The 27,498-nt window shown below is 35.3% G+C and overlaps 3 protein-coding genes across 4 annotated transcripts; 1 reads left to right on the forward strand and 2 right to left on the reverse strand.

Moving 5' to 3' along the window:
* Positions 1-661: 661 nt before the first annotated feature.
* Positions 662-3,958, reverse strand: LOC111797703 (F-box protein At-B). 2 transcript variants are annotated; one of them, XM_023680810.1, is made up of 5 exons: positions 3,683-3,958; positions 3,390-3,598; positions 2,524-2,614; positions 1,261-2,392; positions 662-829 (listed from the first exon to the last, which is right to left on the reverse strand). In XM_023680810.1, exons 1-5 carry the CDS (start codon positions 3,833-3,835, stop codon positions 807-809), a joined length of 1,608 nt encoding a protein of 535 aa, XP_023536578.1. In that variant the 5' UTR covers positions 3,836-3,958; the 3' UTR covers positions 662-806. The 2 variants fall into 2 exon arrangements, with proteins under 2 accessions (XP_023536578.1, XP_023536577.1); XM_023680809.1 differs by lacking the exon at positions 662-829 and having other exon boundaries at positions 957-2,392.
* An 11,187-nt stretch (positions 3,959-15,145) lies between these two features.
* LOC111797591 (probable calcium-binding protein CML44) lies at positions 15,146-15,861 on the forward strand. The gene has a single exon (XM_023680645.1). The coding sequence runs from the start codon at positions 15,284-15,286 to the stop codon at positions 15,737-15,739; it is 456 nt and encodes a 151-aa protein (XP_023536413.1). The 5' UTR covers positions 15,146-15,283; the 3' UTR covers positions 15,740-15,861.
* A 4,685-nt stretch (positions 15,862-20,546) lies between these two features.
* LOC111796493 (BTB/POZ domain-containing protein At4g08455) lies at positions 20,547-25,926 on the reverse strand. The gene is made up of 2 exons (XM_023679132.1): positions 25,430-25,926; positions 20,547-21,188 (listed from the first exon to the last, which is right to left on the reverse strand). The coding sequence occupies exons 1-2, from the start codon at positions 25,766-25,768 to the stop codon at positions 20,724-20,726; spliced, it is 804 nt and encodes a 267-aa protein (XP_023534900.1). The 5' UTR covers positions 25,769-25,926; the 3' UTR covers positions 20,547-20,723.
* Positions 25,927-27,498: the final 1,572 nt, after the last annotated feature.

The following is a 27,498-nucleotide window of genomic DNA, read 5'->3' on the forward strand; positions in this document are numbered from 1 at the left end:
TAAAATAAACAATTATTTTTCCTTTAAAACATTGATAATAAAATGAGTCAGAATATTATGTTTAATTTTGAACTCATTAATGTTGAGTAGAAAATACTCTGTGTTACGACGAGTACAAAACTTACTTTTACTTGGACTAAGTTTGTTTCACTTTTTCTTCTGGATAATTCAAACTTCTAATCTCTTGAACGATAGTATGTAACACGAAAGAACTCCTAGTGTATGTACACTTTTTCAATTTGCCACAAAAAAAGAGGTTCATTTTACACTCAATATCATCTATCAACTTTAACACTTAACTAAGAGTATAATTGAATAATACTAAAACATAAGTGTGATGTCCCGCCTCGGTTGGGGAGGAGAACAAAACACTATTTATAAGGGTGTGGAAACCTTCCCTTAGAAGCCTTGAGGGGAAGCCCAAGAAAGCCCAAAGAGGACAATATCTGCTGGTGGTGGGTCTGGGCCGTTACAAATTGTAGCAAAGCCAAACACCAGACGATGTGTCAGCCTTCTTGTTGTTCCTTGAATGGGGTAGACACGAGGCGGTGTGCCAGTAAAGATGTTGGGCCCTGAAGGGGGTGGATTTGGTGGCGGTCCCACATCGATTGGAGAAAGGAACGAGTGCCAGTAAGGACGCTAAGCCTCGAAGGGGGGTGGATTGTGATGTCCCACATTGGTTGGGGAGGAGGACAAAACACAATTTATAAGAGTGTGGAAACATTCCCCTAGCATGCACGTTTTAAAGCCATGAGGGGAAGCCCAAAAGAGAAAGCCTAAAGAGGACAGTATTTGCTAGTGGTGGGTCAAGAGAAAGCCCGAACAATATCTGCTAGGAGTGGGTTTGAGCCGTTACAATAAGACACTAAATGGGAAATTTTTAAACAAAGAGTAGCTAAAAAACAGCTAAAGGCTCTCATACACTATATATATATATATATATATATATATATATATATATATATATAATTCAAATATCATTCCAACGTAATTCTATATTTCCATCCATCCAACATAATCATTTTGATCTATGGAATTGCCATCCATCATGGCATCCAACTTCACACCCTTCCAAACACAATGCCAACCAAGGTCGTTTGGAACAAAACTTAACTAAACCAACATTTCCATCACTACTCAAACGAGTATTGCCTATTCCTAGCCATCGTAACCCAGAAAACAGAGGCTCCCTAAATGACCTACAAGCATCAATTGATAGAGCAATGCAATTAAAAAGATCAAGCCTGTGAATCGACTTACCTTCACCTTCGAATTGTTTCTTCATTGCCAAAGCTTCCACCGAAGAATCGGTCACATGGAAGCAAGATCTGATGCACAACTCGGTAATACCGACACCAACAGATGCAATTATTTGGATTGCTCTATCAGTTATGCCTGAAATGTGTCCAATATCCAAGACAGACAACGTCTTGCTCACTGTCCCGCCACCATGAAACAATCGATAGATTCCTTCGTCGGTTACTCTCTTACAACTTCGAAGAGACAATCGTACGATGGGTGGCCTTCCCTGACCAAGAACAGATAAACCGAAGTCGGTTACATCAGTTGCAGTTAGAATCAATGATGATAAATGGCACAAAGTGGAAATGGAATCAAGGCAAGAATCTGATATGCTCTTGCAGCCACATAGATCAAGGACTTCCAAGCGTGTAGAGTAGGCCAAATGCTTCACAGATTCACAAGTTATGAGACTACAGGAAAACAATCTCAACTCTGTCACAAAGCAACCAATGGCATCTAACCCGTCAAATGCCAGGTCTGACAAATATAATGCATTACGAATCTCGAATTTTTTCAGCCTATTGCACGAGTGAAAGATCGACGCAAATCCAGCATCGCTGACTTTAGAGAATCCACAGAATCTCACCGACTCGAGACCTTTGCAACCCTCAGACAACAGAAACATACCCATATCATTCAACTTTTTGAAAGAGACTTGGTGATTATATCTACCACGCATTAGAGACAGTGATTTCAGATTATGACAAGTGCTCAACGAATGAAGTCCCCTATTGGTCAAGTCACGGCGCACCAATTGTTCGGGGCTCGCCATGTCTTCCAAGTGAAGCTCTACCAAAAAAGGAAGAGAGTCAACAATGGTCATAATCAACTCATCAGAAATAACATCCAAGGTAAGTGACAAGCACTGCAACATTAACCCAGTAGATAAAGGAGGAGATTCAAAGTTTCTGGAACAGGGGTTGATTAAGGAGTTCCCAGAATCTCTAAGTTTGTTTATGATGCAAATTGCAACATCATGAAGCAGTGACTTCAACTTCAGTGTTTTGGTGGTTTTGGGAAGAAATGCTTCAACAGCACTAAAGGAATTAGCCTCAACATTTCCTGCTCCTCGAATCTTTAAGGATATCGACTACCATTTGACGAAAAAAACGATATTACTACTCAATGATTGTTAAAATTCTGTTTAAGAACCGAAGCAGAATGAAAATTATTAAGAAATGATGAACTAAACCAGGGGAATATATAATCGTATCAACTTACATCCAAGAGCAAGCATCTTGTGAGCATTTCAGCCAAGTTTCTGTTGAATTCTTCGTAATCATCTTGAGCTGCCAATGCAAGCACAAGAACCCTAACATAACATGAATAAATCACGTAAATACGTAATAAGAAACGGGATCCACACATTCAAGAGACTGTTAGACGAACACGACTCTCCACAATGGTATGATATTGTCCACTTTGAGCATAAGCTCTCATGGGTTTGTTTTGGGCTTCCCCAAAAGGCCTCATACCAATGGAGAGAGTATTCTTTGTGTTATAAACCCATGATCATTCCCTAAATTAGCCAATGTGAGAGACTTCCATCATCCAACACCTCCCCTCGAACAAAGTACACCTCCCCTTAATCGAGGTTAGACTCCTTTGGATTCTTAGTCATTTTTTACTGCCTTCGAGGAGGCTCGACTCCTTTTCTTTTGGAGTCCTTTGTTCGACATTTGAGGATTTACTAATCTATTGGCACGACTAAGTTTAGGGCATGGCTCTGATACCATGTTAGACGAACACGACTCTCCACAATGGTATGATATTGTCCACTTTGAGCATAAGCTCTCGTGGCTTTGCTTTGGGCTTCCCTAAAAGGCCTCATATCAATGGAGAGAGTATTCTTTGTTTATAAACCCATGATCATTCCCTAAATTAGCCGACGTGGGACTTCCATCATCCAACAACGGAATCCACACATTCAAGAGACCAGATGCATTTTAATTCTACCTCAAAAACAGACAATAAACAAGTAATCAAACAAAGAATAGCAGAATCCCAACCCTAAAAAGGAACAAGAACAGAAAACATTCGATTCATTCAATCACAGTGCCAAATATGAAGATATCTGATATTTTCACCTCAGATTGGGACAAAGTTTGCCTACTTCAGCAAGGAATTTACTAGAGAGTGAAGAGCAGCAAAGCAAATTCAGCTCGAGTAAATTAGGGCCAAGAAAATCCACGAGAGAAGAATCATCAAGGCGAAGGCAATTAACAGTCAGGCTTCTCATGCCTCGACACCGACCTAGAATGCCAGTCTTCAGAGTACGAGAATCTGGAAAGAAAGCCTGCGATTGAAAATTTCAGCATCAAAACATATCGCCTCGATTGCTTAGCAAACTATTGAGAAAAACAAACGCATGTTAACGTACGATTGGAAGATGGAGAGTGGAGAGAAAGGAAATGGCATCAACGACGGCGAATCGTAGGGCTTTACTGACGCAGGCGACGGAGCAGAGGGTTTCGGGGTCCAATTTCAACAGGATCTCCACTAGAATGCTGCGAGGGAATCTCTGCAACGCCATTTTCTTCTTCGTCGAGCTTTTTCGCCTCTGTAAATTATCTCCGGTGGCGGCTCAACGTATGAATCAAAAATCATGTTCTTCTTCAAGCTTCAACATCTCGAGGATTTGAACCTTCCACCTTGAAGAAATATAATATTTTCTTTGATGAATATTTTCAACCTATAATTCCAAATAATAATAATAATAATCATATATGAATAAGAGCGATTCTAAGAGCAATTCTAAGGACAGAATGACTAAGAAAGAATTAAAGAAATTAAATTATATCATAGAAAATTCATGGTTAAGAGTGTTTTGCTTGGAGCAATTCTATGTTGTGTGACCTCTTGAAAATGTTCCTACGATATATGTGAGTGAGGACAAAGTATGTATCATGGTCATCAGGTGCAGAGTTTGGACTCTAAATCCTGATTGGGTGCTAAATCAGCGCATGGGGTGAGGAGTTTTCTTGCACGTTCGGCCTTCGTTGGAAGCAGGAATTAGCGCATGGGGTGAGTTTTCTTGCACGTTCGGCCTTTGTTGGGAGCATGAATAAGTGCATGGGGTGAGTTCTCTTGCACGTTCGACCTTTGTTGGCTCGTTTTTCAATTTGATTTCAAGTTTGACTAAATCGGTCGTTTGCTCTTTTCCTTGTTGAATAATTTTTATGGAATATGATATCTCACCAAGTCTGACTAAATAACGAGCTGATGAATCTCCTTATTTTTCGCCACTGAACTTCCCAATCAAATTCGTCATAACACTCATAATTATCAATTTTACGAAGGTTCCATGGTATTTCGGAAGCTCGCACCATTGGTCTGGTTACCTGCTAGAATTCTGGAGTGAGTTGAGAGAGTTTAGAAGACCCAAGTGTTAGCTTAAGCAAGTCGTAAACATATCTAGTAGTTTTGGGCTTAAGAAAAGTTAGAATACTCGACAAAAAAAAGTCATAAAGCCACACGTTTAGTTTAAGAACCTACGGGAATGCTATTTATTGAGTATCTTTAATACTCATTCTTGCGTTTTAAAATCGTGAGGCTAACGACGTTAGGAAACGAGTCAAAGCGAACAATATCTGCTAGTGGTGGATTTGGACTGTTACAAATAGTACCGGAGCCAGACATCGGGCGATGTGCCAGCTAGGACGCTGGGTCCCCAAGGGAGGTGGATTGTGAGATCCCACCTTGGTTGGAGAGAGGAGCGAAACATTCCTTAAAGGGTGTGAAAAGGTCTCCCTAGTAGATGCGTTTGTACTAGCCCTTAAGGGGGTGGATTGTGAGATCCCACATCGATCGAAGAGGAGAACAAAACATTCCTTATAAGGGTGTGGAAACCTCTTCTTCGTAGACACGTTTTAAAACCGTGAGACTGATGGCGATACGTAACGGGTCAAAGCGGACAATATCTGATTGGAGTGGGTTTGAGTTGTTACAATAACTGTGGTGATGGTGAATTCAAGTTGGAGATTTTTTTTAACCTAACCCAATATTTATAATTTGAGTTTAGTAGTTCGGATTGGTCTCGTTGGCACATTGCTCGGTATCTGGCTCTGATATCATTTGTAACAACCCAAACTCACCGCTAGCAGATTTTTGTCCTTTTTAAGACTTACCTTCCGGGCTTTCCCTCAAGGTTTTAGAACGCATCTACACTTATAACCACACATTATACGAAATATTTTTTTTCCCCTCTCCAACTAATGTGGAATCTCAAAATCCACTTGCTTGGGGGACCACCATTCTCACTAACAGAGCCCGATATCGGACTCTAATACCATTTGTAACAACCCAAACCCACCAATACCAGATATTGTCCTTTCTCGGACTTCCCTTCTGAACTTTCTCTCAAGGTTTTAGAACGCGTCCATTCTCACCAGCACACCACCCGATATCTGACTCTAATACCATTTGTAACAGCCCAAGTCCATCAATACCAGTTAACTAACGTGGAATCTCACAATCCACTCGCTTGGGGGACCACCATTCTCACTAGCACACAGCCCGATATCTGACTCTAATACCATTTGTAACAGCTCAAGCCCATCAATACCCGGTATTGTCCTCTCTGGGACTTCCCTTCTGAACTTTCTCTCAAGGTTTTAGAACGCGTCCATTCTCACCAGTACACCACCCGATATCTGACTCTAATACCATTTGTAACAACCCAAGCCCATCAATACCAGATAACTAATGTGGAATCTCACAATTCACTCACTTGGGGGACCACCATTCTCACTAGCACACAGCCCGATATCTGACTCTAATACCATTTGTAACAAACCAAACCCATCAATACCAGATATTGTCCTCTCTGGGACTTCCCTTCTGAACTTTCTCTCAAGGTTTTAGAACGCGTCCATTCTCACCAGCACACCACCCGATATCTGACTATAATACCATTTGTAACAGCCCAGTCCATCAATACCAGTTAACTAACGTGGAATCTCACAATCCACTCGCTTGGGGGACCACCATTCTCACTAGCACACCGCCCGATATCTGACTCTAATACCATTTGTAACAACCCAAGCCCATCAATAACAGATAACTAATGTGGAATCTCACAATCCACTCACTTGGGGGACCACCATTCTCACTAACACAGCCCGATATCTGACTCTAATACCATTTGTAACAACCCAAACCCATCAATACTAGATATTGTCCTCTCTGGGACTTCCCTTCTGAACTTTCTCTCAAGGTTTTAGAACGCGTCCATTCTCACCAGTACACCACCCGATATCTGACTCTAATACCATTTGTAACAACCCAAGCTCATCAATAACAGGTAACTAATGTGGAATCTCACAATCCACTCACTTGGGGGACCACCATTCTCACTAACACAGCCCGATATCTGACTCTAATACCATTTGTAACAGCTCAAGCCCATTAATACTAGATATTGTCCTATCTAAGACTTCCCTTCTGAACTTTCTCTCAAGGTTTTAGAACGCGTCCACTGACAAAAGGTTTCCACCCACTTATCCCGGTTTCCACCCACTTATACCAACACTCTTGTAAGGAATGTTTCATTCTCCTTTTCAACCGATTTAAAATCTAACATAATAATTTTTATTTTTATCTATTAAGCTATACTCAAGTTTATAATTAAAAAGAGAAATACATATTTTTAAACTATTTTTATCTACCACGTTTAAATCTATACCTATTTAATTCGAAGGATTTAATTATTGCATTGGCAGTGACGTATGGATGAGTTTTGAAGCATCGTCATAGGGATGACGTCATTAATATTTTCTTCTTTATTAAACGACCCCAACTGCCTCGTTTTCACACCTTTTTGTTTACCCATAACAATAAACAAAGACTTCCGTACCCTTTTAGAAAAAACCATATTTTATTTTTAATATTACCCTTTTGGTCCTAATTAGTAGTTGACCACCCTTTTTCCGTCGTTGACTCTGCATTTTATTTTAATATTTTGAAAATTATTTTTTCTATGAAATATTCCTTTGAAAAATTGTTTTAATTGATTATTTTCATTTTTAAATATAATTTCTATTAAAAATATAAACCGAGTAAATGAGAGGTAGAATTTTAGGAATTTTCCTGGGACGCATGTGAGTGATGAGGACAAAACATGTTGGAAAGACTTCTATTGGTCTATAGTTCTTCACTTTTAAGAAGCGAGGAGTAGGTAATGTGACCATGTTATAGGGGGATGTTGGGACTACCAGGTGTCGAATCTAGATTTCGAATTCTGAGGCGGGAGTAGGTAACGTGAGCATGTCGTAGAAAAATGTCGGGGCTATCAGGTGTCGAATCTGAATTTCAAATTCTGAGGCGGGAGTAGATGTTGGGACTACCAGGTGTCAAATCTAGATTTCGAATTCTGAGACGGGAGTAGGTAACGTGAGCATGTTGTAGACAAATGTCGAGGCTATCAGGTGTCGAATCTGAATTTCAAATTCTAAGGCGGGAGTAGGTAATGTGACCATGTTGCAGCGGAATGTTGGGATTACCAGGTGTGGAATCTAGATTTCAAATTCTGAGGTGGGAGTAGGTAACGTGAGCATGTCGTAGAAAAATGTCGAGGCTACTAAGTGTCAAATCTAGATTTCAAATTCTGAGGCAGGAGTAGGTAATGTGAGCATGTCGTAGAAAAATGTCAGGGCTATCAGGTGTCGAATATGAATTTCAAATTCTGAGGTGGGAGTAGGTAACGTGAGCATGTCGTAAAAAGATGTCAGGGCTATCAGGTGTCAAATATGAATTTCAAATTATGAGGCGGGAGTAGGTAACGTGAGCATGTCGTAAAAAAATGTCAAGGCTATCAGGTGTCAAATTTGGATTTCCAATCTTGGGGCAGGATATGAGGAATATAAACCTTATCTACCACTGGTCACAATCGCACTTTTGTTGGCAGCGGACTTGCGATTATGCAGCACTCACTTTCTAACTACAAGTGAGCTAATCCAATTCGTTCTTACGTCGCTACAGCCAAGCGACGTATGCTCGAGCCTCTAGCCTTGGTTTAAGAAGAAAGTTTTAGAAAACGAGGGCAAAAAGAGATTTTTTAGGCAAAGTATGATGAATATAAACCTCATGTCCAACGTTACTTCCTCCCCTTGTTCTTTGATTATAAACTCATAATCATTTCTTAAATTAGCTGATGTGAGACTTTCGAGATAGTATTCTTTGATTATAAACTCATGATCATTCCCTAAATTAGCCGATGTGGGACTTTCAAGATAGTATTGTTTGANACCAGGTGTGGAATCTAGATTTCAAATTCTGAGGTGGGAGTAGGTAACGTGAGCATGTCGTAGAAAAATGTCGAGGCTACTAAGTGTCAAATCTAGATTTCAAATTCTGAGGCAGGAGTAGGTAATGTGAGCATGTCGTAGAAAAATGTCAGGGCTATCAGGTGTCGAATATGAATTTCAAATTCTGAGGTGGGAGTAGGTAACGTGAGCATGTCGTAAAAAGATGTCAGGGCTATCAGGTGTCAAATATGAATTTCAAATTATGAGGCGGGAGTAGGTAACGTGAGCATGTCGTAAAAAAATGTCAAGGCTATCAGGTGTCAAATTTGGATTTCCAATCTTGGGGCAGGATATGAGGAATATAAACCTTATCTACCACTGGTCACAATCGCACTTTTGTTGGCAGCGGACTTGCGATTATGCAGCACTCACTTTCTAACTACAAGTGAGCTAATCCAATTCGTTCTTACGTCGCTACAGCCAAGCGACGTATGCTCGAGCCTCTAGCCTTGGTTTAAGAAGAAAGTTTTAGAAAACGAGGGCAAAAAGAGATTTTTTAGGCAAAGTATGATGAATATAAACCTCATGTCCAACGTTACTTCCTCCCCTTGTTCTTTGATTATAAACTCATAATCATTTCTTAAATTAGCTGATGTGAGACTTTCGAGATAGTATTCTTTGATTATAAACTCATGATCATTCCCTAAATTAGCCGATGTGGGACTTTCAAGATAGTATTGTTTGATTATAAACCCATGATCATTTCCTAAATTAGCCAATGTGGGACGTTCATCCAACAATGTCGATGGTATAAAATAAGAACAATAGTATAAGAAATTCAACCCGCGTGCAACCATGATATATTTAATATTTTTAATTAAAATACATATTTTAACATTTATTTTATTATGACAATGTTCACAAGAGAGCTTTATATTAACCAAACTTGAATTTTTAATAAAAATACATAATGGTCAACTAACCATATAATTAAAATTTAGCATTAATTTCAAGATTTGACCAAAATTATTTGAGTTATTATTGTTATTGTATTCAAATTCAAAAACCATATAATATACAAAGTATTAAACATAAAAATAATAAGATGTGACATTTTTTAGATTACATATTAAATATATGATATGGTAGGAAACTTCGTTATTGTTATTATTATTATTTTATTTGTTGGTTTTAGTGGGTGCTTAAAAATTTAGGAATATACCGACTTGAGCTGTTTGATATTTTTGACCAAAAAATAAAAAATTTAAATTTCCTATGTACATCAAAAATGTCCTAAATTATAGTTTACCATATATATCATATTTGATATTTTATCAGAGATATCTCTTCATTTATTACTCTTTTTATATCATTATAATTTATTTGATTATAAATATATAACTTTCACACCATTTAGGTGTGGTGGATTAAGCAAACATTCTCTTGGTATTAGAGTCCTTTCGGTTTAACAACCCTGATCTTTTATTTTCAATGGCCTCTGAATGCTCTACTCATCTTCTCCACCGCCCCTGCTGGCTTTGACGCCGCAGGAGTAGTCTCCATGACTGCCGTAAATGGAGCTGATTGATTACTCTTCGGCTCCACCTTTTTGACCTCCAGATCACCCTTCAGCATACTCTATACATACAACCTCACCTTCTCCAACATAATTGGTTTCCCTTTGGCTAACATAGTCTCTCTCATTTTATTCCCAATCAACCCTTCATCCTTCACAAAAACCCTAATCTCAGAATCTTCATGAGCATTCACATTGAAAATATATAGAATCTCGAGAAACCTATCGACCTTCTGCAGAGATTTACCTTTGGAATCTGGGCGCCGCACTGGCCTCTTCGCCAACCAAGTCGCCACCGCCCTTCTCGCCAAAATTGGTCCATTCGCCCAATGTGGCGACTCTTCCAACTTCAACATTGTCTTTGTCCCTTTCTCTAGGTTTCCCTTTCTACTTTTTGGGTTAGACATATTCTCACCGGAGCTAAGGTAGCACCGTAGCTAAGGCAGCATCGTCGCTGAGCGACGATTCTCTTCATGGGTTAGATATATTCTCACCGAAGCCAAGGCAATATCGCCACTGAGCGACGATCCCTCTGCAGTTTTCGATGGCCAAGAAAATGTTTCTCTACGCCTCCTCCAAACCAGGTTGTTGACATCTACACGAAAAGTGTTTCTCGACCTCTTTTTGAATTTTTCAGATTCAAGCTTCACGTTCGTTCAAATTCGACGCTCAGCTTGCGGTGGGTACTAAAAATATTTAGTACTAAATTATAGTTTACCATATATATCATATTTGATATTTTATTATAAGATATTTATCTTTTTACCGTAGATATTGTTATTTTCCTTTATTACTCTCTTCGTATCCTTGTAATTTATTTGATTATAAATAAATAATTTTCACACCATTTATTATCGTGGATTAAGCAAATATTCTCATCCACGAAACACGACCAGTAGAGATCACGAAGCCATTTTTCCTTTTTCTAATATTTATTTGAAAGAATATTTTTAATGAATAATTTGTATTAAAAAAATATAAAACATTTAATAAATCTAATAATATTTTATAAACAAAAATATATTATTACTTTATAACACCTTTAAACTTTAATACAAAACATAGTTTTTAGCATTTTAAAAAAATTAATGAATAAATTAAATATAAAGCGAGAGAGAATTAAGTAGAGATGGGGACGTAGAATATAATTGTAACGAAGACTGAATGTGTCTATTAGTAGTGCAACACGAGTGCTATTTATCGAGCCATGTCAAGGGTCGAAAAAGAAGTGTCGTTTGGACCTAGGAGAATGGTGCATCATCTAACACGCCGAGAAGAGTGGGTAAGATTATCAAGCTAAGAGGCAAGCAAGAACAAAAGGAATACGAAGGTAGACGACATCCCGATGTTTGCGGTGTCATCACAAAGCATCGCTAAAACTTAATAGCCTCTAATTTGTACGATACTTGCTAGAGTTATCTTGATAAGCGTTATAATGGCTTCATAAAGTTTAGTAGGCAACGAAGTAGATCGATAGATCTTGAAAAGCGTTATATACCCGAGAAGGTCTTGGTAAGTTTCTGAGAAGTCTCAAATAGATGTAGAAATATGTGAGTTGTCGTGTCATCGAGAACCAAGATGATGAAATGAGAAACGACATTGCGTTTTACAATTTTTTACACGTANTTTTTTTTTTTTTTTTTTTTTTTTTTTTTTTTTTTTTTTTTTTTTTTTTTTTTTTTTTTTTTTTTTTGTCGATAAGATAATTCGACCAATACAGATTACCCAACCTAAACCATAAAGATTAGGTTGGATTTGAATTGGATTGAATTTTTGAAAAACCTAAAATTCGGGTTAGTTCGTGGGTTGACTTCTGTCGGGTCAACCCCACCAACCCGAAAGCATAGGGTTACAATTCAACCTAACTTTACCATATTTTAAAATTATTATAAAAATTAAAAATATTTTAATTTATGAAATTTTAATTATTAATTTAACATATACTGTGAATAAATAAATTTTTAAAAAATAATTATAAAAAAAAAACGAACTACTTGACAACCCAACTAATCTGAAATTTCAGGTCACGTTGAATTGTCAACTCTATTCGGGTTGTTCGGGTCACCAACCCATAACCTGTAATTTAGGTTAGGTCGAATTGAAAATTTTATTCAGGTTGTTCGGGTTCACCAACCCAACTAACTTGAAACTTCAGGTTCAGTTGAATTGTGAACTCTATTCGCGTTGTTCGGGTCACCAACCCAACTAACCTGAAATTTCGAGCAGGTCCAAAAAAAATTTTTAATTCAATCCAACTCGTGCATATCCTAACTCGTTCACACCAAGTTAAAAAGATTTAAATTTTAATACTCCAATTAAAAATAATATATATTAATAGATTAAATTAATAAAATACAAAATAATGACCATTTGAATTTATACAAAATAAATTATATTTTTTCAACACGTATGTGACAAATTATTTATAAATATGTTCAATTCAATGACATCAACAAATATATTATTATTTTAAAACTCGTGTTATATTCATCAAATTAATTATTTTTTAGTTAATATAATTTTACAATAATATAAATTTATTTTTATTCCGTTAATATTTATTAATATAATTTTAAGAATCATTGATCAATTCGAAGGTCAATTGTTAAAATTTAAATAACAATAAAAAAACATGTTTTTTTAAATTTTGGTCCTTCGTGATTTGATATTTACAATTTTACCCATAATTCTTTAAAAATCTAAAATATTCCCTTTTAGGAAAAAAAATATATTGTTATAATTTTATTAAGAACAAAATATAATATATTTGTTGTTTTATTAACATAATTCTACGAGAAAAAATTAATATTTTATTATTTAATAATATATAATTATCGTAATAGGGTTTGGTTCTTTTAACTTGAAACATAGGTCACACCCTCTCATTAGCTCGAGAAGAACTTAGTTTATGATTGGATCATAATTATTATTGATCTCTCTTCAACTGATGCGGGATCTCACAATCCACCCCTAACAGCCTTATGAGGAATGTTTCGTTTCCCTTTTCAACTGATATGAGATCTCACAATCTGCCCCAACACCGTTTCCATCTCCAACTGATGTGGGATCTCACAATCTGGCCCTAATACTCCCTATAAGGAATGCTTCGTTTCCCTCTCCAACTGATGTGCGATCTCACAATCCGCCCCCAAGTCTGCTTTGGCTCGTTATGTATCATCGTCAGTCTTGCGGTCTACTTGGGAGAGGTTTCGATACCCTTATAAGAATACTTCGTTTCTCTCTCCAACTCATGTGGAATCTCACAATCCGCCTCAACACCCTATAAGGAATGCTTCATTTCCCTCTCCAACCGATGTGCGATCTCACAATCCGCCCCCAAGTCTGCTTTGACCCGTTATATATCGTCGTCAATCTCACGGTCTACTTGGGAGAGGTTTCCACACCTATATAAGAAATGCTTCAATCCCCTCTCCAACCGATGTGTTTGGATCTTACAATCCACCCTTTTTGGAGGCCAGCGTCCTCGACAGCAAGCTACCCAATGACTAACTCTAATACCATTTATTGTCCATTTTGGCCCGTTAAGTATCACCACCTCACGGTTTTAAAACGTGTCTATTAGAGAGAGGTTTTCACACCCATATAAGCAATATTTTGTTCCCTCTCCGAGATAAGATCTCACAACAAGCATCCAATGTTCGAGATTATTACTTACCTAAAATTTGTTGATTCAAATGCTCTCATCATTCATTTTTTTACTTAGAAAAGGAACTATTAATACAAAATGGACGGTTATAAAGAATGTTTTGGTAGCTTCCAAAGATTATAATATTCATCAATACGTCGATATATTCAAAAATTAAATGGTTTGAATATCTCATATAAATATATCCTCAAAAGATATCGTCAATAAATCACCAGTATAAATAAAAATACAAATAAGAATGTGAAAAGTATTTATTTATTTATTTTTAAAAAATACCTTTATTCTTTTCAAAAGCGACAATATTATTTGACATTTCATACCGATTTTAAAATTACGTAGAAATCTTTCAAAATTTCTAACGAAAATTTAACCAAACATAGTGCGGGGTTGACTTGTGACAAAAATTTGGACCTCCACATCATTGTTAGGTTCTGGCTATATCGTTCTAGTTCCCAATTTTTATAAATTTCTACTTCAAGTTATAGTTTTGATATGATTAAGAAACATTAGGGGTAATATTGTAATTTTTGAAATAATACGAATATTTTTTAAATAATTTCCTTCTTTCTTTTTGCTAATTTAATATTCTTCTAAAAAATACTCAACCACATATATATATATATATATATATATATATATATTTTAATATAAGAATATTATTAAAAACTTTTTTTTTAAAATACAAATTTTATAGCCATTCTTATTAATTTAGTTTTTTTTTATCATTCAATTTTTTTTAATTAATCTTTGTATTCTAATTTTGTGGAGTTTTTTTTTTTATTATTAAATTAAATTAATAAAAAATACTCTTAAACCTTACAATTTATCCAAAAAAGAAAATACTTTTTAACCTTAAAAAAAATATTTTTATTTAATTTAAAAATATTATTAAAACCTTTTTTAAAAAAAAAATACTATTTTTATTAATTTGGTTTTTTTATATCATTCGTTTTTTTATTAATCTTTTGTGAAATTTTTTATTGAACCTTCTTTAAAAAAATATTTTTATTTAATTTAAAAATATTATTAAAACCTTTTTGAAAAAATTAGAAATTTTTATTAATTTAGTATTTTTATTGGGCTAAATTAATAAAAATACTCGTAAACTTTACGCTTTATTTTAAAATATATATTTTTATTTAAATTAAGATAGGATTAAAAACTTTCTGAAAAAAAAAATACATTTTTATTAATTTAATTTTTTTTTTTTTTTTACTACCTCTAGAAAAATATTTGTATTGTTTTACGATTTTGCCCTCCCTGGGGCAGCCCTGGTGACGTCATGCTCCTGAAATCAGTATAAATTTCTCCCAATAGAAGGGGTATCGTATTTTCATGCGAAGCTTCAATGGAAACTCAATGCAAAGAAACCAAAACCGCCATAGCTGAACTTTCTTGCGACCTTCCGCCTCTTCAACTGCTCGTTATAAATCGATCAAAATCACTACCAGAGAAGAACTTACAATCTTCAATCGTTGATGTTCCTCATCGATTATGTCTCCATTCAACGCCTCTGATTTACAGAGGATTTTCGAAACGATTGACAGAAATGGCGACGGCTTCGTGAGCATCGAGGAGCTTCATTGGCTGCTTAATCGAACAGGCGTCGATTTCATTTCGGATGATCTCGAATCGTTAATAGGTAAATCGATGATTGATTTTGATGAATTCTTGTCTCTGTATGAATCGATTTCGGAAATAAACAGAGGAGGAGAGGAGATTGAGAGCGATCTTTTGAATGCATTCCAAGTGTTCGACGAAAATCGCGATGGTTTTATTTCGTGCGATGAGCTTCACAATGTGTTGGTTAGGTTAGGGCTTTGGGATGATCGACGCTGTGTGCGTGATTGTAGGCGCATGATTGGCGCGTTCGATGTCGATTTGGATGGGCGGCTTGATTTTGAGGAATTCAAGAACATGATGAACTACTCTTCTAATTCTTCGTTTTAGATTGATGATTTTAGTGAGTTTGATTCTTGTTCGTGTTGATTTTGAGTTGATTTGTTGTTTGTTAGATTACAAAAACTCGTATTTTTCTATCTTCTTTTCTCAATTTCATTCCCTCCCTGACTTCTCATTTTATGTCCAATTAGTTTTAGGTTTTTAAATTTGTATATAAATTAGTTAATAAATATATCAAAAATTTTAGCAGAGAGAATTAAATGGATATATTTATTTTAAGAACTAATGAATGTTTAAAATTCCTTAAAATTCATAAATTCTTAATTAGCATGGGTGAAAATCAAACAGTCCACTTATGAGACGATTCTGGTTATATTCATTAAGTTAATGTAACGGTCTAAGTTCACCGCTAGCCGATCCGATATTGTTCTCTTTGGATTTTTCCTTTCGTGCTTCTCCTCAAGGTTTTTAAAATGCGTCTGTGAGGAAGGGTTTTTACACTTTGGTATTTTGTTCTCCTCCTCAACCAATGTGGGATCTCATAGCTAATCTCGAATTAGCGGTAACTTCTTAAATTATCATTCATCTGCTTCTCACTTTTCGTGAATATCTGAGACATTGAGCAATATCTAGAAAAACATTTAGGGAATCGATCTGATTCTACTTCTGTTCATTCTGTGATTCTACTTCTGTTCATTCTGTGATTCTACTTCTGTTCATTCTGTGATTCTACTTCTGTTCATTCTGTTTATTATGAGATCTCACGTCCCCGTTGGAGAGGAGAACAAAACATTTCTTATAAGGGTGTGAAAACTTTTTCCTAATAGACGCGTTTTAAAACCTTGAGGCCCCGTTGGAGAGGAGAACAAAACATTTCTTATAAGAGTGTGAAAACTTTTTTCTAATAGACGCGTTTTAAAACCTTGAGGCTGACGACGATACGTAACGGACGGGTTGTTACAAAAATAAAAAAGGATCCCAAAGAATATAGTGCGTCTTATTTGAAAGCAACACGCTTTTTCAAAAGCGGTGGTATGATTGTCGAGCCTTCTCGTTTTGCCCATGGGGGGCCTACTAGGTAGGATAACAGTGTTCGAACTTTACTTGTTGTTTCTCACGAAGCAAAGAATACAGTGCGTCTTATTTGAAAGAAAAAGCGGTGGTATAATTATCGAGCCTTCTCGTTTTGCCCACGGGGGGCTTATTAGGTAGGATAACAGTGTTCGAACTTTACTTGTTGTTTCTCACGAAGCAAAGAATACAATGCGTCTTATTTGAAAGCAACACGCTTTTTCAAAAGCGGTGGTATAATTGTCGAGCCTTCTCGTTTTGCCCACGGGAGCTTACTAGGTAGGATAACCGTGTTTCAGCTTTACCTGTTGTTTCTCACGAAGCAAAGAATACAGTGCGTCTTATTTGAAAGCAACACGCTTTTTCAAAAGCGGTGGTATGATTATCGAGCCTTCTCGTTTTACCCACGGGTCTATTAGGTAGGATAATCGTGTTCGAGCTTTACCTGCTGTTTCTCACGAAGAATTCCGTTTTGACCCAAAAAAGCGATAGCAACCCTAAACTTGTGATAAAAGAAAAGAAATATAAGCTATTGAGTTCAACAAACTTATGATAAAATAAAATAAAATAAAATAAATAACAATAATAAATATAGGCCGCAGCATCATCTTCCTCTTCTTCATTCGATAGCATCTCCTTCCTCGCCTTCAATCCACAGCCGGTGAAGCCCTCCTCCCGGTAACAACGACGGATGTCTCATCGGCAAGTGGTCGGTGGAGCGTCTCACTCCGGTTGCACCAACGTGCAGCAAGCAATGACAGCAACAAAGCGGTTTGTTTTGATAAGCTTAGTTGATTTTAGAACGCTTCGAAACTAATCGAACAAGCATATTCAAAGATTTTAAGTACATGAAAGTGATGCTCGTAGAGCCTGTGTATCATATTTATATTTAAAAGTGATGTACACCTCGAGAACCGAACCGTGAAAGTAATGCATGCCTAGACGGTTTGGTTTACATGAAAGTGATGTACATAGAACTTTGTATACCGAAGTGATAGACCTCCTGATAATGGAAACCAAAACTAAATTTTAGGCTCGACTATAGTCCAGTCATAATTTTATCGAGAATTTTCAACTAATTTTAAACATTTTTTTATAATATTTTCATTGAGATTTTAAATAAAATATTTTATTTAGTATAAAGAAAATTTTTTCTTTCATAAGTTTCTCGGTAATTTCTTATCATCTTTTACATGTGTATAATATCGACTTTAGTCGCACAACTTTTTTTAAAAAAAAAAACTTTAAATTTTAGAAACACAATTATAGTAACAATCATTATATTTTAATTAAATATTTAGATCGAGAAAAACCAATTTTTTATAAGTATATTAAAAAAAATAACAATTTCTAAGTATATTTAATATAAGTTTTTGGAATGATTTTTGTAAAAATCTAAATTAATTTAAAATTATGTTTTAAATTAATGATGATTTTATGTATCATTTTTTTAATATATATATATATATATATATGATCATCTAAAATCATTAAAAAAAATTACAATAGACACATTTTAAATTATTAATTTTTATATTGAAAATTTGATTTTACCTAAAATTATACATTTTAACAAATTATTTCAGACATAAAATTAATCCCATTATTTTCTTTCAAGTTTATAAATTATATATATAATGGGTATATAGCAAATATTAAAAATATATAAATATCTATTTTACAAAAATATTAGACTTTTTTTATAAATAAAATTATAAAAATTATAATAATGTTATTTTTTAATAATAATTAATATCGACGTTGAACCCTTTATTTATGAATATGTCGATATATTGACGAATATTTCAGTTCTTTCTGTCTTTTGAGAGTCAGTGACTCCGACTCAATAGAGAAATCTTTAGAAAAATATCAACCAAAATCAATTTTCTATAAACACTTTCAATAATAAATAAATAAATAATGGAAATTGTATTTTAAAGTTTTTTTTAGTCATTTTATATTAATAGAAAATCTTCAAAATATAAATATTAAAATATGAAAGTATTTTTGTTGACAATAATTATTTTATAAAAACAAAATTTCAATTTAAAAAAAAAAACTCAAATTAGAAGTTAATTAAATTAAAACATATTTGAAATATATATATTTATTGAAAATATAAGATTTTTATTTTAATATTTATAAAATTTATGATTGGGGCCCACCCGACCGAAAAGTAAGACAATTTTATAATTAAATACGTGTCGGCCAATGAAAGCGGCGCTGACATTTGGGGGTAATCTTGGTAGAAAAGAAAAGGGCAAATGTGTCATAAATAATAATAATAATAAAAGTCAAACTAAATCAATTTCGGTCAATTTCCCACGTGTGAACGTGGATGAAATCTGCTCCTATCTCTTACAACTTCCTTTAAATTATTATTTTAATTTAATTTTAGCCTCAATACTTTTAATAAATTTTATTTTTTTGGTGTGTGTTCATCCCCATAACCACACGGGCTCGCTCTAAATGGAATGGCTCTCTTAGTTACGCTATGCCCTGACTCGAGCCTCCATATCCGCTCTTCTTTGCCCGCAACCCAAGAAGTTGGCTTTGCCAACACAAGATTAGGGTCGTCCCCTTCATTCTAGGCTGACTTCGTCCCCGGGCTGGCTTTTTGGGAAGCCCGTTCCCACCACGCTCACGGCCCATCAAAATTAATTTTATTAAATAATAATAATAATAATTTCTCGATCTTGAAGTAAAAAACGTTTCATCTAATATTGAATAGCTTCTTTCAAAAGTGTTTCCGCTTCTTTAGTGAATGTCTTGATGAAAAATATTATTTCTTGAAATTGAGGCTTATTTGGTTTTACGTAAGCACGTAACTCAACGAGAAGTTTCTTTGCTTGTCCAAGTTCAATGAATGAAGATAATTTTTTGTCTCGGTATAGAATCAAGATAACTTTTTGTCTCGTGGTCTTTATCAAGATTGAATTGTGCGAAGACTTATACATCGACAAATTAAGTCAATTCCTTTTTTCACGTAATCGTTGATCTCTGGTCTTTATCAAGATCGAATTGTGCGAAGACTTCTATCGACAAAATTAAGCCAATTCCTTTTTTTTATTTGTCGAGTACTTATTTTATGGCTTTAATTTGAACGGCAAACCCTACTCTATAGAGCGATTATGTTATGTTTTTTAAAATTATAATAAATAAAAATAAAAAATAAAAAACATCAAAATTAAATTTAAGATTTATTGAAATTTACGCTTAAAGCCACCAACTAAAATAGCATTTTAATTTATAACTTTTTATTAAATTAAAAAAAAATTGTTAGTTTTAGAATCATATCTATTATTATTTTAGGTAAATAAAAAAAAAATATCTATTTTATATCTCGATTTAATAAATAAAATAATTGTCCTTATATAATTATCTATTACTAGAGTAAAAATATTCCACCTATACAAACATATCAAATTATGTAAGTTACTAAAATAAACTTCAAATTTGAATAATTTTATTTGAATAAATATGTAGATAATAATTGTAATATTCATATATAATAAAATAAAAAGAGCAAACGAGGCAAAGGCGAGGAACGAGGCAAGGACAAAGATGAAGAATATATTCATCATCCCATTCTCCCTTTAGCTCATGAAAAGAAAAAAAAAAAAAAAAAAAAAAAAATCATATCCGCTCACTCTCTTATTCCTTGTCCTATTAGAGGTAGATTTCTTATCTCGCAGAAAAAATAGACACTTTCTAGCTTCATTCCTAACTATCGTTATATGATGAACAAAAACGCGTGTTGAACGTCATAAGGCCAACACAGTGAACGAAAAACTCATAGCCAAACAAGCATATTTATATCGATTGGATTACGTTCTAGTTTTTGTTTAACGAGATACATTCTAGGTATTATTGGAGTGCATGCTCATCGTAATCTAAGTAACAAAACAGTCCTTGCAAGCACACAAAACAAATCACAATGGCTTTAAGATCTACTTGAGTTTTATTTCACAGAACAATCCTTACAAGCAGCAGTATTTACCTGTTTAGACATGTATGCTTCGTAGATTTCCACGACAAGCCGTGGATCCTTCTCGACGAGCTCCATGTACTCCTCCCTCTTGGTAAGCTTGTCCATGTTGTCGATAATCACCGACAGAGCTGCATCAATCATATGCTTGCCATTGTGCTGGTGTGCGAAGGTGTAGTTCATGATTGAGTTGTCCCAGTTCAGTTTTGATATTAGGAACTTCTCGCAATGTGACTTCAGATGCGTCACCTGATACTTCTCAGCCAAAACTAAAAGGTCATAAGCCATTTGCTCATCAAGACAGGCTTCTGCTGTGTACAAATAATTGACAAAGGTGCGGAGGGCGTCGAATGAAACGTCGCTGATCTTTATGGTACCACTACGACTTTCTTCCATTTCATTCTCAAGCATAGCTTTGAAAACGGGCGAGCGACTCACCTGAAACAAACATGAAAATGAATGTTTATTTGCGATTAGAAAAGGAAAGGGATGGATGGCAGACTCCTGTGGCTATGCAAATGTATATGGAACTCAGATGAAATTGTATCCAATCTCGTATTTGCATGAAAAAGAGAGAAGAGGTCTCTCATCTCTCCATTAGAATGAATTGGAGCATAGAATATCATCTAGAGAATGACATCTGCATAGGTTATTTGAGTCAAAGATACCACTACGATGTAAAACCAGTTCTTTGGGGGTGAAAGGAGGAATTTGGTTCATGGAATTAATAAACCCCATTTATAAAGTTTAAGTTGCTAATGCAATATGTTCATGGGGGTTAAGAAAATAGATATGTGAGATCCCACGTCGGTTGGAGAAGAAAACGAAACATTCTTTATAAGGGTGTGGAAACCTCTTCCTAGATATGCGTTTTAGAAATGTGAGGCTGATGGCGATACGTAACGGGTCAAAGTGGACAATATCTGCCAGTGGTGGGCTTGAGATTTTACAAATGGTGTCAGAGCCAGACACTGAGCGGTGCGCCAGCGAAGACGCTGGACCCCCAAAGGGAGTTGATTGTGAGATCCCAAATCGGTTGAAGAGGGGAACGAAACATTGCTTATAAGGGTGTAGAAACCTCTCCCTAGCAGACGCGTTATAAAACCGTGAGGTTGACCGCGATACGTAACGGACTAAAGTGGACAATATCTACTAGCTATAGATTTGAGGGGTTACAAGAGCTCAAAAGGATTCCTCTAAGCAGAAGGAATATGGAAATAAAAGAAGTCATTTCCAAAATTTTACTAAACAAATCCTGAAAGTTAAAATAATGTAATATGCAGTACAGACGTGAAAGTCATGTTCAGAGATGCACACGGTTAAGCACGTTAGTAGCTTGTCATCTAAATGCTCCTATCCAATGAAATAAAAATGTACCTTTGAAAATTTATTCTCAAAAGGTTGAATCATTTACGTCAAAGGAAGTATAATTGCCTTCCTTCGAAGATAATGGTTTACATGATGAATTTCAGAGGGTAGCAAACATAATATAAAAGATGAAATGAAATGAAAAAAAAACATAATATAAGATTTAATATGCAATTACTTTGCCTGGAAAAATAACCTCAGCCTCAGAGGCTGATAAGCATCAGTTTGTCACTCTAGATTCCCAAAAAAAACCAGACAGAAGTTTAGAAAATATCACAAGTAGCAGCTGAGTTGACCGTGCCCACGATGACAAAATATTCATAATGCAATGCAAATTCAAAAATTATATTCTGTATCAACTATCTCTTTGTTGAATTGTTTTAAGGCTTTTGGTTCTTGGAAAACATAGTCTCCAGGTAACATGGAAGGTACATTTTTTGCTAAGCATTCGTTATAAACTCATACAATCTATGTTCTCTAAAAAAAAAAATGATAATAAGACCCCGCTTGATAATCATTTGGTTTTTTATTTTAAGAAATTAAGTTTAGGAACACTACTTCCACCCATAAGTTTCTACGTTTTATTATCCAATTTTCGCTATTATTTTAAAAGAACTCATTCAAGTTTTGAAAACTAAATAAAATAGTTACCAAAAACTTGTTTTTGTTTTTAGAATTTGACTAGGAACTCAAGTAAAGGTGAAAACCATAAGTGAAAATTTTGGAGAAAACAAACATAAATTTCAAAAATCAAAAACTAAAAACTAAACTGTTATCAAACGGAGCCTTATTTATTAGATTTTGAATTTTTAAAATTAAGCCTATAAACACTATCTCCACTAATGGATTTCTTTGTTTGTTTGTTATCCCCTTTCTAAGAGTGTTTAGCCAAATATTGAAAACTATAAGAAGTAGTTTTTAAAATTTTGTTTTTGTATTTGAAAATTGGTTATAAATTCAAATGTTTTCTAAAGAAAAATACAAAGGATTGTAAAGCAATTGTAAGAAAACGAGCACATTTTTAAAAGCCAAATGGTTATCCTAAATAAGAAAAACAATTACAATTACAAACTACACAGCAGAACATCAAATCCTAGAAAAAGGGAGAAAAAATAGCAACATCTTTAGGGACTTTTGCCAAAACCTCTATAGAGGAAAATAAACACTCCATGTCAATAACCACACGAAATAATCATATGCTGGGACCGAGGGAGCAATGTCTAAAACCCCTATAAAGAAAAGCAAACAGCTAATGAGATTTGCTGGAGAAATTACCCTGGGATATTTCTTTGATCAACCAAACTACCAAAAAAAAATTGACACTTGAAGTTGATAAAGGATGAGTTAAATTAAGAGAGGAGTGTATTGCTATCACCTAATGGTCAACCATATTAGGCTAAAAGAAACAGTAAAGACATCAAAAAATTTGAACAATAACAGAATTCACAGATCACCAAACAACCTATTTTCTTTATTTGGCCAATACACCAGATGAGATAAGTAGAAACTAAATCAAACCGCAAAAGAAAATTTTTCAAAGATTCACATGAGATTCCCTCGAAGCAAGACTGGGATCACACCTATTGTCACTTAACGCATATTTGCTTTCAGTGATCAAATGCCAAAGAAACTCAAATTATAATTAAAAAAAAAAAAAAAGAAAAAAAAAAAGGAGTCGATCTCGACAACTAATTTCTTATTGAAGCAATTTTGCTTTGACATGGTTACGAACACCCAAGCCAGGACCCAAGAAAGGGCTACAAACAAACATTGCTAACCAGAGCAGAGGGTGACAAAGAAAGGAATGCAATTATTTAGAATAAGGGATAAAGGATAGTTGTAAAAATTTGGTTACAAAAAGCCAAACAAAGACATTGATCCGAGCCAAGTACACCAAAAGCCTTAAAATTCGTCCCAAATTGAGCCTGCAAGCTAAACTCACAGAATATGCTCCAAACTGGTTGAACCAAAGTCAATCTCCCTCTTATCAATCAACACACAGCTTCGACTTACAGTATAAGTTCCTTGTGTTTAATTTTTTTCACCAAATACATCAAAGTGATTTCCTAAAATTCATAACACTAGCCATGCCCGAGTAAGAGAAAAAAAAAAGATAGCACCATCTATGCATCATCGCTTATCTGCCATCACCTATTTCTCAACCATATTCTTGTTTCTATGATTGTAGGCTCCTCCAAGATCTTTTGTTCCCCGTTCAGCCATCAAGGATATTCGGCTATTTGATTATGGCCAACTCTTCAGTTTCCCTTCAAGTTCCTTGACTAGAAATACTGAATTGGATGCCTCTCAGGTCACCCACCAGTATTGATTTTCAATAAGGGTAGAAAACTGGATTTCCTTAGACCTATTAGATCATTAACTTGAAGGAGGCAGGGCACCTTTGCTATCCCTCAATATTGCTTTCGGAAAGGTTTGCAAGAGAATGTTCTAGATCTCTACAGGGATCACAATTTAGAATCAGAGTTCAAGATGGTAAATATTTCCCTCAAAGCAAATAGGGAGGTCCATCCTCAGCTTCGCAATACGTTTATTCTAAATTTCAGATTCCATGATGTAGATTGCATTTGAACGTATGGGTTGTATCCAATAGTCAAATGAGATGCTAGAACACTTGAACAGATTTGAAAAGCCAGCCACAAGATCCCTCGATCAAGTGTCTTTCCAAGGCATGATTCTTCCACCATTACACACATTTAGGTCACCAAAGGATTGATTGAAGATCTGAGAACTTCAATAGCAAGCTGTCTCCACCACTGAAATGCTCAATCTATTAAAATCGAACCCTTACTTACTAGGAATGTTAAAAATGGCTTCCTAGAAAATCCGAAAAGGCATTTACCCGTGACAAACATGTTCTTTCTCCTTAGATTTCCACATCCAAAGCCATTGGCCACTAGCTTCCATGCCATAAAAGTTGTAGCCCAATCAGCCAAGTGGTCTACTCCCTTTAATTCCACCCCTTTCAAAAGAAGTATCCATTTCTTCAACATCTAAGCTAATCCACAATCTCAATAGCAATCAGATACATTGTAGGATAAACAAGCAGAAGAAATCAACTAGAATCAAGCAAGTGTTAGAAGTATTGTCTCTTCAATATGTATAAAAGTATATTATGCAACCTTGTTCCAGAACTTCAAATGCTTATGCATTTGGAAGTTAAATATCTTACTCTTGATTCCTAAGAAACAAGCAAACGTTTAATACTACACAACTCGAAATCATACTCAAGGAATCAAAACAAAACCACAAAATAGTGTAAGATTCGAGTAAACTATAAAATTCGTACTAACCAAGACAGCTTTATGAGCGGGAAGTGGCACAGCATATCCCTCAGCGCCATCGCCGGAGGCGATCAAAACAACATCCGTAAAGCAAGGAGCATTCGACCGATTATGAAGATGATCGAGAGGGGACCAAAACCTGAGGAAAGCAACCTTAGCTTTCAAGTCTTCGATCTCACGCTTGAGCTCTTCCTCAGTCTCATTAGCTTCCTCGTAACACTCCTTGCAGGTTCCGGCGTCGCGTGACCAGTAATCCTCCAGACACGACAAGCAATTCATCATTTCGTTATCGGACTCACTCTCTGCGTCCGAAATGGCTCTGGACGACACGCACCGGCGGCGATGCATCGGAAACTTCGTCGTCGGTGCTGCAATTCAGTGAAAGATTCTCGTTCGTTCGATCGAACGGAAAAAGGTTCGGAAGATAGTGACGACGATCGGTGAAAGATTACTTTTTGAACGCCGATCAATTACTGTTCTGAAGAACAAAATAATTTATTTTTTTATTTTTATTTTTATTTTTTCAAACTGGAATTAATGAGTAGCCAATGTGGTCCACGTCCTCCAAGTACACTGTATTTTGGCGTATTAGGGCAATTTTAAAAACTCCACTGAACTCGAGGGCATTTTTGGAATATTATAAATAAGAAAGGGTATTTTCGGAAAACTAAAATTGAATTTATATCTATTTGGCTCTAATTTTTTAAAACTATTTAATGCATCTTACTTTAAATTATTTTAATTTTTTTTTTTTTTAAGTTCCTTCGACCAACTCACTCGAAATTTTGAGTTGGTGAATCGAGCAATCCGAATAGAGTTCACAGTCGGATTAGGTTGGGTTATCGAGTTGTTCTTTTTTCGTAATTATTAAAAAAAATCATATTTATCTGTAATATTACGTTAATAACTAAAGTCTCGTAATGTTCAAATATCATACATTTATTAATCATAATGCATCACTGACATTTGTGACAAACGTTAAATATTTTTAATTTTTTTTTTAAAATGGGGTAGAGATAGATTGTAACCCTATTTTTTTCGAGCTGATTGTATAAAATGTCAACCCATAAATTGAATCAAAATTTTAATTCAACCCAAATCGAAAAAATTAACGTAATTAAACCTTCGTAGTTTGAGTTGATCAGATTATCGGGTCATACGATCACCTGTACTTGAAAGTACGTTAAAAAGGGTAAACTTAGTCTTTGCTAATGAAATTGAAAACTTTGTGATGTCACACGTTGGTTGGGGAGGAGAACAAAATATCTTATAAGGTGTGGAAACCTTCGCCTACCAGACAAGTTTTAAAGCTTGTGAAGGAAAGCCCAAAAAGAACAATATCTACTAGCAGTGGATCTAGATCGTTACAAATGGTATCAGAGCCAGGCACCGGATGAGGATTGCCAGTAAGAACGCTGGGCCCCGAAAGGGAGTGGATTGTGATGTTCTACATTGGTTGGGGTGTATAAGGGTGTGGAAACCTTCCCCTAGTAAATACGTTTTGTAAGAACGTTGACCCCGAAGGGGGGTGGATTGTGATGTCCTACATTGGTTGGGGAGTATAAGGGCATGGAAACTTTCTCGTAACAGACGCGTTTTAAAGATTGGTTAGAATACAAAAACTTATAATTTACTAAGTTTTTTCTATTTAAAACGAGACATTGCTTATCATTTTAGGGTTATACCTCACTTCTCTGAGACAAAACGCCTCAACCCCACCTCAAATTTTTTGAAACATTGGTCATGACTACGTCCGAATGGTAGTTGCTCGAGAATAGAGCTCGTTCATGTATTTGCTACTGATTGCAAGTTGCGCAAGCATTGGAAATAACACAAGTCATTGAGCGCGTCACGAGCTAGGGAATCATCAACGTTGGTGGTTGTTGCACTAGATCACCAATGAAAACCGTCTTTTTAGAACTATTCGATTACAGACAGAATTTGAATTGCCCATTTCAAATCTCTCCATAAGATAAGTCACATGCTTATTTTGACACACGAAAATACTATCAGCTTTCTGTGTTACTTCAAAAACCCGAAATTTTTTCATTTTTCCATGTCAGTCATCGCGAATTCTG

The sequence above is a fragment of the Cucurbita pepo genome, chromosome LG06 (assembly GCF_002806865.2).
Source record: "Cucurbita pepo subsp. pepo cultivar mu-cu-16 chromosome LG06, ASM280686v2, whole genome shotgun sequence".
In the NCBI taxonomy this organism is placed as follows: domain Eukaryota; kingdom Viridiplantae; phylum Streptophyta; class Magnoliopsida; order Cucurbitales; family Cucurbitaceae; genus Cucurbita; species Cucurbita pepo.